The sequence below is a fragment of the Labeo rohita genome, chromosome 14, assembly GCF_022985175.1.
Source record: "Labeo rohita strain BAU-BD-2019 chromosome 14, IGBB_LRoh.1.0, whole genome shotgun sequence".
In the NCBI taxonomy this organism is placed as follows: domain Eukaryota; kingdom Metazoa; phylum Chordata; class Actinopteri; order Cypriniformes; family Cyprinidae; genus Labeo; species Labeo rohita.
Genome location: NC_066882.1, coordinates 17,857,442 through 17,874,230, shown reverse-complemented (window position 1 = coordinate 17,874,230; position 16,789 = coordinate 17,857,442). Strand labels below are relative to the sequence as shown.

The 16,789-nt window shown below is 37.0% G+C and overlaps 1 protein-coding gene across 3 annotated transcripts in view; it reads left to right on the top strand.

Moving 5' to 3' along the window:
• LOC127176524 (A disintegrin and metalloproteinase with thrombospondin motifs 2) overlaps positions 1-15,176 on the top strand; it is a 166,384-nt gene extending 151,208 nt beyond the window's left edge. For 2 of the 3 annotated variants that reach the window (XM_051128257.1, XM_051128256.1), the window contains 8 exons: positions 1,750-1,830; positions 1,923-2,086; positions 2,178-2,343; positions 2,514-2,646; positions 5,132-5,339; positions 5,454-5,583; positions 7,564-7,653; positions 12,481-15,176. In XM_051128257.1, coding sequence (XP_050984214.1) covers positions 1,750-1,830; positions 1,923-2,086; positions 2,178-2,343; positions 2,514-2,646; positions 5,132-5,339; positions 5,454-5,583; positions 7,564-7,653; positions 12,481-13,793 — 2,285 coding nt within the window. In that variant the 3' untranslated portion in view covers positions 13,794-15,176. The remainder of the gene's footprint in view (positions 1-1,749; positions 1,831-1,922; positions 2,087-2,177; positions 2,344-2,513; positions 2,647-5,131; positions 5,340-5,453; positions 5,584-7,563; positions 7,654-12,480) is intronic. The other variant, XM_051128258.1, reaches the window with a different exon arrangement.
• The last annotated feature ends 1,613 nt before the right edge of the window (positions 15,177-16,789 follow it).

Here is a 16,789-nt window from a genome sequence, read left to right as displayed (position 1 = left end):
CACTTGATTTGAGTAAACAGCTGTGTTACGTCATAACTTTCAATATTTGTATGGTTTTTACATGATCTTGGGTCAGTTTTGTGAAACTGTAGGCATTTTTAAAAACACATTTGTGATTGAGTTTCTCCAGTCACTACCGAAAAGTAAGCATGAAAATAGTCTCTGTTCAGTCTACACTACCAGTCAAAAGTTTTTAAACAGTGAGTTTTTAATGGTTTTAAACAAGTCTCTTCTGCTCACCAAGCCTGCATTTATTTGATCCAAAGTACAGCAAGTAACTGAATTGAAATATTTAAAATGTAATTTATTCCTGTGATCAAAGCTGAATTTTCAGCGTCATTACTTGAGTGAATGAATGAATGAATGAATGAATGATCGCATTTATATAGCGCTTTCATTGTGTATTGCTATACACCCAAAGCGCTTTACAATCATATGGGGGGATCTCTCCTCAACCACCACCAGTGTGCAGCATCCACTTGGATGATGCGACGGCAGCCACAGGACAACGGCGCCAGTGCGCTCACCACACACCAGTTACAGGTGGAGAGGAGAGAGACTGATAGAGCCAATTCAGTGAATGGGGATTATTAGGAGGCCATGATTGATAAAGGCCAGAGGAGGGAATTTGGCCAGGACACCGGGGATACTCCCCTACTCTTTACGAGAAGTGCCATGGGATTTTTAATGACCACAAAGAGTCAGGACCTCGGTTTAACGTCTCATCCGAATGACGGTGCTTTTTACAGTATAGTGTCCCCATCACTACACTGGGGCATTAGGACCCACATAGACCACAGGGTGAGCACCCCCTGCTGGCCTCACTAACACCTCTTCCAACAGCAACCTAGTTTTCCCAGGTGGTCTCCCATCCAGGTACTGACCAGGCTCAGCCCTACTTAGCTTCAGTGGGTAGCCAGTCTTGGGCTGCAGTGACACATGATCATTCTAATATGCTGATTTTTATTTATTTTATCGATTTTTATTGATTTTATATGATAGAAATTATAGAAATTAATACATTTATTTAGCAAGGATGCTTTAAAACTATTCATCAAAGAAAATGAACACTCTCATCAACATAATAATACTAAAAAAATACAAATAAAATAATAATAATAATAATAATAAGAAGAAATGTTTTTTGATCTGCAGATCAGAATATTAGAATGATTTCGGAAGGATCATGTGACTAAAGTAATGGTGCTAAAATTCAGCTTTGAAATCACAGGAATAAATTACATTTTAAAAAAATATTCAAATTGAAAGCAGTTATTTTAAATAGTAAAAATAGTTTTTGCTGTACTTTGGATCAAATAAATGCAGGCTTGGTGAGCAGAAGAGACTTCTTTAAAAAACATAAAAAATCCAACTGTTCAAAAACTTTTGACTGGCAGTGTAAATGAAACCATTTTGCCTGATATTTTTGCATTCACTTTTATTTAATCGCTTTTTTTACATTAACATTTAGAGATGCTTTTATCTAAATTGACTTACAAATAGACAATAGAAGCAATTAAACCAACAAAGCAATTATATGTCAGGCTAGTTATTTTGTTTGTTTGTTTTTATAATAAATAAAAAGAAAACAAATAGATAGAAGAGAATAGAGAACATTAGTGTTAGAGGGACATTTTTTATAATAGATAAAAGAAAACAAGTAGATAGAATAGAAAAAGAGAATGATGTATTTATTAAAGTATTGGAGTGAAGTAATAGTGATTTGGAAATGTTTTGCATTTGGATTAGGTGTCATTAAAGTGCTTGAAGTTCCCAGAGGGGCGAGACATCTTTTCATCCAGGAACTTAATGGAACTACTCACATTTTAGGTAAAGCCTGATCATTTCCTGTAGTTTTTCATACATTAAGCAATATACTTGTTTGATTGCAGCTTTCTTTCTGCATTTTTTTCACTGAATAGCTGTCAGGAATAAAGCGTCAGGTGATTTCTTTCTCAACGCACATGGAGACTACCCAGAGACACGTTCAGTTATCGAAAAAGGTCTGGAATGGGAGTATGAAAATAAAAACAACAAGGACACCATTCAAACCAGCGGACCTTTGAAAAACGACGTGGTTGTCATGGTAATCTCCTGGAGGAACTCACACACGAGTAGACACAGACTGTTTAAACTTGTCTTAATTGATCGTCTTTAATTGTCTACTTGTTTACTAGATCCGAATGCACGGATTGGCCAAGGTGAAGGTGTCGATCAAATACATCACCGACAATGACAGACTAAGTGACGGTGCCAATGAGAACAACATGGTCCCTGATAATGCGGTGCCATACTCCTGGGTGGTGAAGAGATGGACACCCTGTTCCAAGACCTGTGGAGGAGGTAGCCCACTGTAACCGCAATCATTTGACACCAGAGTTTCTCCTACATCTCTAATTAGTTTCTAATATAATTGATTGTTTGCTAAGTCCTGCCTTAAAACATTACTACCCAGTCTTACTTCAACAACTGTTGTTGTCCACCTTTTTATGTCACCACCTTTTTATGGACAGGTATTCAGATGACACGCTATGGCTGCCGTAAGAACGCAGAGATGAGGATGGTCCATCGCAGATTCTGTGAGAAAATCAAGCAGCCTCCGTCTCTGTTTAGAGACTGTTACTTGAGAGAGTGTGCTCAGCCCATGTAAGTGTGTGCACCAGAAGAATTAGAAGGATATTATTAATTCGCATTTTCAGTTTTTTAGGGGCAAGTTGCTTAAAGGAGAAGTCCTCTTCCAAAACAACAATTTACAGATAATGTACTCACCCCCTTGTGATCCAAGATGTTCATGTCTTTCTTTCTTTAGTGGTACTGAAATTATGTTTTTTGAGGAAAACATTTCAGGATTTTTCTCCATATAATGGACTGATATGGTGCCCCGAGTTTGAACTTCCAAAATGCAGTTTAAATGTGACTTGAAACAATCCCAAATGCCGTTGTAAATGATCCCAGCCGAGGAAGAACAGTCTTATCTAGCAAAACGATCGGTTATTTTCATAAAAATAATACAATTTATTTACTTTTTAATGTCAAATGCTCATCTTTCTGGAAGTGGACTTCTCCTTTAAAGGGATAGTTCACCTCAAAATGAGAATTACCCCATGATTTACCCACCCTCAAGCCATCCTAGATGTATATGACTTTCTTCTTTCAGTCTAATACAATCAGAGTTATATTAAAACATGTCTTGGCTCTTCCAGGCTTTATAATGGCAGTGAATGGGTGTTGACTTTTTGAAGTCCAATAAAGTGCATCCATCCATCATTAAAAGTACTCCACATGGCTCCAGGGGATTAATAAAGGCATTCTGAAGTGAACTGATGCCTTTGTTTAAAAAATTATCCATATTTCAAAATTCATAAACCATAATTTCTAGCTTCTGCTAACTGCAATACGCGCATTCATGAGTGGCGTTTCAGCGGATGATGTAGAATGTAGGTGAATGCCGAAGTGACAAAAGCAGAAGTGTAGTGGCGAGAGCAAAAAAAAAAAAAGAACGGTAATGAATAAGAAGTACAAAAAAAGGATTTGGAAAGAAAAGTGTCAAAGGATTTTGATATAAGCTAAGAGGAGACTGTTTTTTCTTTGCTGTAAACAAATCTCGGTTCTTACAAGACTAGTGTTTTCTTATCGGAGCTTACACTACGCCTACATCCCATGTCATCCGCTGGAATGGCACTCTCTTGTGAACACACGTACGACAGTTAGCAGAAGCTAACTTATGTTCCACAAAAGAAAGGTTTGAAATGACATGAGGGTGAGTAAATGATGACAGAATTACATTTTTTTGGTTGAACTATCCCTAATGTTTTTATTATTATTATTTATTTAATTTTATTTTTTTTAATTTTGTGTGTGTGTGTGTGTTTATTTATTTATTTTATTTTTTTAATAAAATGATACTCTAAATAAGAGACTAAATCTGCCAACAGGTGGCGGCTAATGTTTTGGGTCATTCACTCATTTAATTAGATTCGTTCAAACGTCCGATTCATTCAGGAATGAAGTAAATGGCTCTCTTTATGAATGGGCCTTTGAATCATTGATTCACATGATTCATTCAAAACATGGATTTATTCAGAAACTAAACACTGCTGTGTTGATCAGAGATGCGCAACAATTCTGCTATGGCTTCAAAGTTAATATGTTGTCTTCAGAATTGAGCAAAAACACATAGTGTTTAAAATATAACACAATATCAACTTCTTATTTACTGAACTGTTGTATAAAATCACATTTAAGCTCATGATAGATTGGGACAAAATCAAAACTTGTGTCATATTGCTCTTGCTGCCTGTGTGATATCGTATGATATGTAATATATATAAATATGAGACAAAACACACACAGGGGCAGTTTTGCTCCAATATCTTGAATTTTAGGGCATAACTGCATTTATGGAGTTGTTGCCCTGCATCATATTTGTCAACTGTATGAAATATAAGACAATGTAGGTCTGGGAGCAGGGCCAGCACGTTAACTGCGTTAAAATTTACATCATTTTTCATAACTAATTAAGTTTATGCGTTAAACTGACAGCCCTATTATTATTATTATATACTATTATGATATTTTTATGAGGGATGGATGCACTTTATTGGACATCAAAATCTCAATAGCCATTCACTGCCATTATAAAGCTTGAAAGAGCCAGAACATTTTATAATATGATTGTATTCATCTGAAAGAAAGTCATACACACCTAGGATGGTTTGAGGGTGATTATATCATGGGCTAATTTTCATTTTTGGATGAACTATCTCTTTAATCAGATTAATTTTTGAAATAACAAGTAAAATGTTTAGACATCCACTGATTCTTTTTTTTCTTCTTCTTTTATTACTATTATCTAAAACATTACTAACTAAAACATTAAAATGTAATGTAATAATGTCTTTTATTATTTTATAAAAATAATATATATGTAGTTAATAGATTTCATATACATTAATACATAAAAAGAAAAATTAGTTCTAAACCTAGAATTCCATAGCACTACATTATGTGTCTTGGTTTTCTGCAACTATAGTCTGTCTCCAGTAGATGTCACTGTGACACTGTTGTACCTTGCATCACACATGTCACTTTGGCACCTGTTTTTCTGACTGTGCGTTTTTTATGTGTTTAGCTGGGTGGCTGGAGAGTGGGCTGAATGCAGTAAATCTTGTGGGAAGACGGGAACTCAGACACGCTCCGTACGCTGCGTCCAGCCTCTGGGCGACGGCAAGTTCAAATCCATCCGCAGCCGTTACTGCAGCGACGAGCGCCCAGAGTCCCGCAGAGACTGCAATCGCAACCTGTGTCCTGCTGAGTGGAGGCTGGGCCCCTGGTCACAGGTACTACTGACATTTGACATGCTGTGTTTCCATCAGTGTAGATGTGGGAGCGTGGGAGTAGTTTGATATTCTTTAACATAAAAGTAACAAATGTTTGTGTGTGTGCTGTTGTAGTGCTCAGTGACGTGTGGTAATGGTACGCAGGAAAGGCAGGTGCTTTGTCACACCCGTGACAACACCATTGGACTCTGTCTGGACTCCAAACCAGCTGCATTAAGACCCTGCAGAATGGATCCCTGCCCAAGTGCGTATTTGATTATGTGCTCACATTTTCAGTAACTTTACTGAAGCCTAAAATAACAACCCAAAATGTCTAACAGATCAGTACATTCAAAATGAAAAATCAACATGAAGTGCTGTTCACAGCCTGTTTTAAATTTACATATTTATGAGTGTAGCAAAATATTAGACTAGAAAAATATAGGGCAGGACTTGAGTCAAGTAATACTCCCATAATGCATCACTCCAAAATGAGGGTGCAAGTCTCTTGTGCTCAGCCACGCTGCATTTATTTGATCAAAAATGCAGTAATATTGTGAAATTTTATTATAGTTTCAAACAACAGTTGTGTGTTTGAATATATTTTGAAATATAATATATTCCTGTGATGCAAAGCTGACTTTTCAGCAGCCATTACTGTAGTCTATTTAGGGCTGGGCAAAATGACCAAAAAATGATCACAATATTGTTTTTCATATCAGTCGACACTGATAATTATCACGATAAATGTCAAATTGTTATTTCTTTCACGTTTAAAGGCAGATTTTCGCTACAGTGTGAAAGTTGTAAAAACCAGACGGTTAAATGTGGCTTTAAAATATTCTTTATGGTCAGAACATGACAAACACTTCGTGTTTTTTGAATTCTTCACACTTTTTCCGGTCATTTTTCCTTAACAACATAAATATCTTAAGAGAAAAAAAAAAATCTTAGTTTTGCATATTTTAATGAGCAATATTGTTTGTGTTACCTGAAAATATTAATAATAATAATAACAATATAATTTTTTTTGTCTTTTAGAAATACAAATTTGATAGGAGTTAGGATGCAGATGTAGATTTATGTTCATTATCAAAATCAGTAATATCTGTAAAAATTGTAGCAACCTCATTTTTAAATGGCGAAATTTAATTATTCTGACTGTTTGAGTTTTTTTTATTAACCATTTAACCAATTAACCATTGCTCTTCCATAGTATCATCCATAGATCATGATAATAACAGTTAAAACCACAAATATAGCACCTCAATACCATGGTAAAAATGTAATATGGTTTCTAGATATTTGTATGAAAAACAGTCTAAATACATTTAGTATAAATGCATAAACGCTATAGCTTAATCACAAAAAAAATCAGTAATTATATTCCATTACTCCTCCTTCAATACATTTAATACATGTCTACATTAATAATATAATAAAATTCGACACAAATATACCTAGATTTCTGACACAGTACCATGGTGCAGTTAGCAATACTACAGTAAATCTATGGTAAATGACGGCGATTTGTAGATAAAAAAAACCTTCTGACTTTTTGCTTTTGCCGCATAAACATTTTATCGAACATTTATCGAATTCTTATCATTTATCGAGGAAACTCATATCGTGTGATAATTATTGTTATCGATTTATTGCCCAGCCCTAAGTCTATAAGTCAGTGTCACATGATTTTGGTGCTCATAAAACATTTCATTTATGATGATAGTTGTTGAAAACAGCTGTGCTGCTAAATATTTTTCCAATATTTTTTTTAACTCTTTTGTATCATAAGTGCTGCTAGTTTTGATCAATTTAATGCATCTTTGCGGAACGTGTTAAATTCTTAAAAAAAAAATCAATAATGCATCCATAATTTGGAGGATCAACAAAAATATGCAATGCTACCTTTATATGTCATATTTATATGTCATCTTCCAAGTGCTAGTCAGAAATCGTAGATATCGATTTTCATTTCATGTTGATGAAGACAAAAATATATGAAGCCAATTATTCATATATGAAGTAGGTCAACTGAGATTATTTGAATGTACACATACTAATGATCTGTCAAGCATGCTTATTAATGTCATTAATGAAAGTTGAATGATCTGTACTAGTTTTTTCAGAAATAACAGACTAATTCATAACAGGAATGAATACACTAATATAGCTGATGAGATTTTTCTTTCTTTCTCTCGCATTCTCTTTGTCTCAATGCCAATCCCTCTCCCACATGCGCCAGGGAGCACTTCCGACTTCAACAAGCACGGCAACTTCCTGATACAGTGGTTGTCGCGTCACGACCCCAAATACCCCGTGCAGAGGATGTCAAGTAAAGCGTCTCTCTCCAGCCACGTTGTGGCGCTGCGCTGTCTCACCTCTCTCAGCTGGACCTTCCCTCTGTCTCTCTGCCTGGCTTTACAAGGCAAACTCCCCTGACTGCCTCCCTCTTCCGAGGCTTGCACGCTTCTTTTTCCTGGGTGGTGGTCCTCTTTTATGGGGCGTTTCCGATAGGGGGAGGTTTCTCTGTTTCTCTCTCTCTCTGTCTCTCGCTCTATCTCTCTCTCTCCTTTGTGGAGCTCTGTGTTGTGAACGCTGGCCAGTAAGAAATTGTTGACAAAACAAAACATGTAAAAAATTCGGGGGATGTTCGTTAAAGAAGGGGCTTTGTGATGGGACGGGCAGCTTGCGGAGCTAATGATTGCGCTGAGGTTTCCGCAGGGGCGACGCGTTTGTTTGAATCACTGCCCTCTGCAAGCTGTTTCCATATGGCTCTCGCTCTCAAGGGCGGACACCGTTTTTACGGAGGCGCCGCCTGAGCTGCAGGTGTGAAGGGGAAAAAATAAACATGAAAAGTGGCTAAAAGATTAAAAAAGACAAAAAAAAAAAACAAAACAAAAAAAAAAATAAAGCTTTATTGTGAATGTGAACTTGTCACAATGAGGAAATCTTTGCTAAGTGCTCATTCCACATCCTAGTTCATTCTCGAAAACTGATGGGACAAAAACAAACAAACACTCAAACCAACAAGTTAAGATGTTAACATGGGACGTACTGTTGAACCGCCATCGTACGCGTTGGTGGCCGATGGTGAACATGAGGTGGAACTTGCTAAACAGGGTCGCTTTACTACACACGTTCGAATGCCATAACCACCTCATCCTCCATCCTCTCTTTGACTGTTAACAAATTCAATAAATGCAGCTTATTTGTGCTTGCAGACTTTAAACAAACATATAAATATATTTGTATTTATATATGAATATAAATCTATATGGGTACCAATAATATGAAATATTAATAATTTGTTTTACCATGAATAAGCTGTAGCTTATTAGCCTAACATTTTGACTGCTATTGATCGCTTTAATTCTTGACTGTTACGTGTATTTTTTTATTGATTTTACATAAATACAGAACTATTGCTATTTAATAACAGAAGTTAAGTGTTTCGGGGGAAGGGGAAGACCTATATTATGCAGGACTCGCTCAGCCAGTTGCCTCTCCGTTTTTTTTTTTTCTTTTCCGAGAGAAGTGGTTTCATTTTATCAGATTCATCCTGAACGAGAGGGAATCATGCACATTACGTATCTCCACGTGGTGATGAGTGACGTGCGTTTGCGTCATGCCTTCGTGTGTGCGAGCGTTTCCGACACGCGTGTGCGTGCGTGCGTGTACGTCTGCCAGCATGCGTTTTTAACGACAGTTACCAGTGGCCATACGAAAGACGACACATAAATATACCTCATGAACTTTCATCCACATCCGAGCGCACTCTTTTCGGGATGGGGGGGCGGGGGGTACATAGAGCGTAAGAACAATGCCTTACACTACGTTTGAATGTATCGGCATTTATCTGTGAAAGTGATGGCTTAGCGCACAGAAACCAGAGGCAGCTTCAAACAAAACCTGAAATAGAACCAACCGATCAACCAATCATCACACATCCGAAAACCGTGGCTAACTCATTGGATATGGAGAGCGTTTTAGTGGAAACCTACACTCAGCATCTCTTTATCACTTCAGACGTGTCATTGTATTGTGAAACACATTTCTGTTGTGACTATGTAGCGAGCTATCCGAATTTTCATGCTCAAAGCCGTGGAGAAAACACTAGGAAAAGCCAGACCTTGCAGTGAGATACTGTAAATAAACATTGGTGTTTACTGTATTTAATAACATTTATGACTGTTATCTCCTTACTTATAAGAAAAAAAATGCTAATATTATATACTATGAGTAACTGTCATGTTACTTCACTGGCCTAACTGCGTCTTGGCTGGCTGTTGTGGGGGAAAATGTCTGGGGAACATTCAGATGGACTTACGTGCACTGCGTCTATATGCACTTTGATTTATCAGGGAAACTTTATTAATGTTTTGTAAATGTTTAATATATGACACTTGTATGTGCCATGCCAGTTTTTACATCATCATGGAAATCCTGTATTTTATTTAACCAATGACCTATTTATTTATCTACCTGTTCATCTGAATTACCAATGGATTAATTGTTCTCAAAGTAATGAAGTGTTTAACCAAAGTTACTGTGAACTTGTACCTTTCAATACAGTTGATTTATTTTTCTGAAGAAGACAACTCTATCTGTATGTTTAAATGGGGGTGGGAGTGCATTTCATTGTTTCAGTTTCTGTCATGATCAACTGCAAAAGTAGGAATAAAAAAAAAAAAGTGTTATAAAAACGGAAAAACCGAAAAGCTCATGGCTTTTCCTGCTTGTGTTGTCGCTCTGCTTTCTGTCTGTTTCTCTGTAAAAAGTGGGATTTCTTTCCAAATACTTTAAAAGTGCACTACAGAATGTCGGCCTCTCACCATCTGAGGAAGAATTGCAGGTTATTTTGCTTGAGTTGTTTTATTTTTATGTCAGTTGTGCTACAAACATAAATCACTGTTGCCGGCTTACCGTAGAGAATCGGGGTAAAGCAAAAACACTGATATTTGTCATGTCTTCACTAAAATGGGTTTATGTTGTGCGATGAACATTTTGTTTTAAAGAGAACCCCAGGTATGTTGTATGGCTTAATATAACATAAATGATGTGTGTTACTGAGATATGTGGTAGAAAACTCATGAAAGATTTACGTTATTTAAAAAATCCACATCATTTTATACACATTTTGGGCTATGAGGGGCGTAATTATTTCAGTGAATGGTTGCACTTGGTGAGCTACTACTATTTTTACTGCAACACAACTCGAAAAATAAAAAAGTGATATGATGACCACAGCTGCTGAAAGACCTTACAGATGGTGATGGATAAGTATACGCTTTAGCAAATGCCACGCCATCGATTTTTACCCACAAGGATATCAAATGAAATCCGTGCTGGAAAACTCCTTCAGTGGCTGTGGCGTCATGACAAGCATCAGCATGTTTACATTCTGCCAGAATGGCATCTAGCGTTTCATGTCAGCGTTTCATGGCATCTTCCCATTCTTTTCTCCTCTTCTTATCGCTAAGAAAGCAGTGAAGACTTACATTACTTCTCTTGTTGCCCTTCAACTGAATATTACAGCCAAAAGCCGCACAATGTGGCTTTGTATCAGTATTTTATTTTCCGAGTTGTGTTGTGGTAAAAATAGCAACAGGTAGTGCCAGTAGCTCACCGAGTGCAACCATTTTATGTCATGGAAATAATAGCCCCCCCACAGTCCAAAATATGTATAAAACAATGTGGTTTTTTTAAATAATGTAAATCTTTCATGGGTTTTCTACTACATGTTTCAGTAAGAGACATCATTTACATTATATTAAGCCATACAAGTCTTAATACTGAATATTCATGTTAAGGTTGTGTAAAATAGGTGTTTTAGCAATTTTGGGAATGTCCCCTTAGGTGTCATTAAATTGTCTTATGTATATGTCAGCATCTTATTGATATATACAGATTTTCAAGCCCTGCTTTCAGCTGTCAGCCATTGAAAATCTCTTTCACGATCACCAATTTTTGGAGGATCTTCCAAAATGATTGAAGGATCTTTTCCCAATGATTATATAACTAAATATAATCAATATTCACATAGTCAAATAACCACATTCACAAGGAAGACAAAAGAAAAACAGCATATTAACCAATTAATCCTAACATGTTTAGTCCTCTAGTATGTATCTACATCCCTGTCTTTGCAGACTTGCCTAATGGTCAGTTCATAACTCTGTTTCTTCCTTTGCTTCATCTAATGCTTCTGATTCATTGTTTTTTTTTTTTTTTTTAATTTCTGCTTATTTCTTACTCATACAAACTTGTTAAAAGCATGAAATGCTTAGAAGACATCTAGTTAGCTGCACATATCCTCTTTAAGCTCCTCTTTATACATACTCATCATAGATGAATAAAATAGGGTAACGATCATTACTTTAAAGAGTTTTTGGTCACACTTTATTTTAAGGTCCAATTTTCACTATTAACTAACCATTAACTACGACTTTTGCTTCAATAAACTCCTACTTTGCTGCATATTCATATTTAATAAGGTAGAATATGTGACCATGGACCACAAAACCAGTCATAAGGGTAAATTTTTTTGAATTTTTTTCGATATTTATACAGCATCTGAAAACGAAATAAATAAGCTTTCCATTAATGTATTGTTTGGATAGGACAATATTTGATTGAGATACATCTGTTTGAAAATTTTGAATCTGAGGGTGCAAAAAAAACTTTAAATCGCCTTTAAAGTTGTCAAAATTAAGCTCTAAGCAATGCACATTACTAAAAATTAAGTTTTGATATATTTACGGTGGTAATTTAGAAAATATCTTAATGGAACATGATCTTTACTTAATATCCAAATGATTTTTGGCATAAAAGAAAAATCGATAATTTTGACCCATACAATGTGTTGTTGACTATTGCTACAAATATACCCGTGCGACTTGTGACTGGTTTTGTAATCCAGGGTCACATATGGTCATGCAGAGTATGTGTTTTGTAAGTACTAATAAACAGCCAATATGTTAACAATAGGCATGGCTAATAAACAACTAGTTAATAGTGAGAACTGGTCCCTGTACTAAAGTGTTTTTTCTACTTGATCTGACAATTACATTTAGTTTTGATCATGTTAATTAAATGTATTTAGCTTGTTGCAGTGATGTTAAAGTGATGTTAAATCTTTTGTCCCTCTCTTGTTTTGCAGAACGTTGTCACGGTGACCGTTCTGCATTCTGTCGCATGGACGTGCTGCAGCAGTATTGCTCCCTATCGGGTTTCCAGCGCATGTGCTGCAAGTCCTGCAAGGTTGGCAATTCCACAAAGACCACTGTGACCACAAGTAAGCCACCATTCAAATCGAAAATCACCACCAAAGGACGATCCACCACAACCCAAAGTCTCAAACGCACAAAGTCCACCACAGCGTGGACCTCCACAGCAGCCTTTTTATCATCTACAGAAGGGAAAAGTGCCACATCCGTGAGCACACCTTGGTTATATACAGCCTTGGCAACATCAGCTGATACTTATGGATACACGGCAACGCCCTTTTTTCAATATACTACAACTGCTATCGATAAGTACACTACTTTAGAACAGAGCACGTCCTTTGCCATTACTACACCAGCTAGCATCACATCTACACTTGGAGATGACGTGGCAGATGTGACGGAATTACCTGTAAGCACTGTTCCTGCAGCAAGGGTCACATCTACATTTGGAGATGACGTGGTGAACAGCACCGAATTACCTGTAAGCACTGTTCCTGCAGCAAGGGTCACATCTATATCTGGAGATGATGTGGTGAACAGCACCGAATTACCTGTTAGCACTGTTTCTGCAGCAAGGGTCACATCTATATCTGGAGATGATGTGGTGAACAGCACCGAATTACCTGTTAGCACTGTTTCTGCAGCAAGGGTCACATCTATATCTGGAGATGATGTGGCGAACAGCACCGAATTACCCATTAGCACTGTTTTCCCAATCATTTTCAGTGATCTGAATAATGTCACTCTCATTCCCAGCACCACCATCCCAGTCCAGTTTAAAGAGTTTGATGGGAGTAGTGGTGCACCATATATGGACAGCAATGCGGTATTCCGGTCAACAACAGCGAATATTGTGAATGAAAGTGAATTGACAACCTCAGGCAATATGGACATCAGCATCCCAGTGACATCTATAGCCGAGTTGCTAACAACCACTGAAGAACCTGCTCCCCAGGAATCAACCTCTATGTCTACAACTTCCAGTACACCACTGTCCAGTACAACAGTATCTGGCACAGAGAAGACAAGCGGACGGTCGAATAAAGTGGAAGAAGTGAGCGAGAGCAACGCTATTGATATACCGTATCGAATAATCCCACTGGACAACGAGTTTCCTGCAAATAACATCATCCCCAGGAGAGGACGTGTGTTTCTGCGTGAGAAAACACGGAATAAGCGCATCCAGGAACTGCTTGAGGAGAAGCGAAACTTTTTGAGACGGATGAAAAGAGCACAGGGGATTTGAACCCTGTCCAGTTTCTCTTATAGAGATACAGCTGCCAAATGCAACTCCTGAATCCAGACTTCATCAAGGTGCTTGGGTCAAGAAACTGGAAAAAGGCCAAAATATCGCAGTGAATTGATGCTTTCCCTCTTTTAATGACATGGCAAACTGATGTGGAACAAAACCACTAGCAGGTGTTTGCACAGTTACTTTGAACCTCAAAAACGTCCCTTTAGGAGGTTTCACTGGAGGATCCTTTAACTCAAAGTGATTTATCTTTTTAAAGGATTAGTTCAGTCAAAAATAAATTCTGTCATCATTTATTCAACCTCATGTCTTTCCAAACCTCTTTGAGTTTCTTCTCCCATGGAACGCCAAAACAGAGATTTAGCCACTTTTTAACACCATTTTCCATCCAATGGAAGTGAGGAGCTACAGTCTCAAGCTCCAAAATTGACAATAAAGCACCATACAAATTAAGTCTTCTGAAGCCTTGTGGTATTGTGCGAGAAAAATCATTTTTCACAGAAAGTTTCATAAATAAATCATAAATCATTAATATCATTCACGTTCCAGGAAATTCAAGTACGGTTCATTAAGATTTTTATGGTTGTGTTTTGAAAGCTTGACGGCTTCTTGTCCCCCTTTCATTGAATGGGAAAAAAGCAGCATGAGAAAGAAAAGGAAGTCAACATGAGGGTGAGTAAATGATGATGGAAATTTCATGTTTGGGTGATCTAAAAATCATAGAAAGAGAGTTAGGCAAATTATAATGTGCACAAATCTATGCCTCTCAACATGTTTTTGCCCAAATATGCTCAGTGACAGATACAGAAGATAGGCACATACTGTATTATGGGTAAATTAGCATAGTGTTTTTTTTTCACTTGACACCAGTCTGAAATGTACATGTTGGCTACGGTGTGTTAAAAATATGGAACCTGTGGTGGCGATGTGAATATATTGAAAAATGAGCCCAGAGAAGTGAATCAGAGTTAAGTGTGAACAAAGCCACACATGACATGCAGTTAAGACATTAATATTCTCACGTGTACCTATATCACAGTCACAATCTGTTCTGACTTGTACATGTGATGAGAAAAAATGACAAGGTTTTCACTGATGAGTCATTTGACAAGAACAATTCAGGGATGCACCGTATTACATAGATACAGATGTTAATTTTATGCTTGTGAATTATATTTCCTTTCACCAGTATGCAAGCTTGTGCTGAAACTTTATCAGATCAGGTCAAGATGATATATATTTTTATTTGTGAGATTTTGACTTGTAATAAGAATACTCTACACCCCTACCCAAAGATGTCAAAGACTCCATCATTATGTAAAAAGCAGAAGAAAATGTCAAAAACAGAAATAAATTTTATATATTGCAAAAAAAGAGTTTCAGAGTTTTACATTCCACTTATACATTTTCTTGTGCTTTTACAGACCTTTTTAGATTTTGATTATTTCAGATTAAGTTTATATATTTAAAGAGCAGGTCATATGGTTTTTGAAAGTGTCCTAACAATGTTTTAGAGTCCCCTACAACAGGTTTAAATCAATCTAAGGTCAGAAAAAACATAATTTCTCGGTGATTGCGAAATGGTTCGTTCTGATTCAGGTCAGCTGGCCAAGTCACAATGCAAGCGAGTCTTGCCCACAGGTAAAGTTTAGCTGCTTAAACTGCAAACACTTCCCAAAACAATAACGGTGGATACGTTAGCCAAGTGCTAACGTGACTAACTAAAGAAACAACTTATTTTGTAAACCAAAATATGTCTACTGTAATGTCTTAAGAATGACAGACAAAAGACACTCCATGTCTTAACTTTTAATTAGGACGCAGAACAGATGTATCACAGGGGCACCAGCCTAATTAACTTGCTCGTCTGTATTGTCTCTGTTCAGGGTCTTTTACTCCCCGCATTAACCCTGTAACTGCCGGTGCAGTAATTTAAACAGCAATTTCACAATGATTATAAAGTCTGTGCACTACACTAAATTCTTTATTATTCAAAGAAGTAATTAAAACAACGACAGTCTACATTAATTGACACATACTTAGTAAATAGTGGGTTCACAGCAAATTCCCTGCTGAAAAAAAAACAGGGTTTTAACTGGTCATAGCTGGTCAGCAGGCTGGATTTAGAGGGGTTTTGGCCACTTCCAGGCTGGTCTTACCTGGTCAGGCTGGGAGACCAACTGGAACAACCAGCCTAGCCAGGCTGGGAGACCAGCCAACCAGCCTAGGCTGGTTTTAGGTGTTTTTTTCAACACGGTTATCAGAACTATTTGAGTAAGACAGTAATATTGTAGTTTACCTGGAAACCTAAAGCTGCACTAGGTGTACATCACATATTAGCACAACAAAGTGATAATTTGAGCATTCAATTTTATACCGTATTAATTGTACTTACAGGTTGTGGTTCAGAAACTCTTGTTGGTTGAAATAAAGAAGGTACAGACTTATTTTTCATGGACAAACGTTTAGCGAATCTGGTGTTGAACTCTCCAAGATTAGAGAAGAAGTCTGTGGTAAAATGACAAGCACACAACAAAAGTTTTGAATTGTATTGCTGTGGTATTGTGAAAAAAATAATTTTAGCTACTGATTCTTCACATCATCATCTTTGAGCAATGAAAACAAAACAAAATTCACAGCGTTGAACTCAGCGTCTTCTTGACATGATTTAAGCACACTAACTAGTGGAAGTGTTTGTGGGCAGGTCAGAGTGTTCATATTTCTCTGCCAGACAGTGATTATGCTAATGTGTCATCCGGTGACGTAAATCAGCAACAGGCAGAAAATTCGCAGAAATTTGACTCATTAAGGTGAATCGACTCTTTCTTTAGAGAGATGATTTCTTATGCACTGTTTTGATTAACCACTTCGCAGACTGTTTACATTTAAGGATAGCTACATTACAAACTGCAAAAAAGATATTTTTCGAAAACCCATGAACTGCTCTTTAAATGCTAAAACTATATATACCAGTTCATTATTGTTCTCTG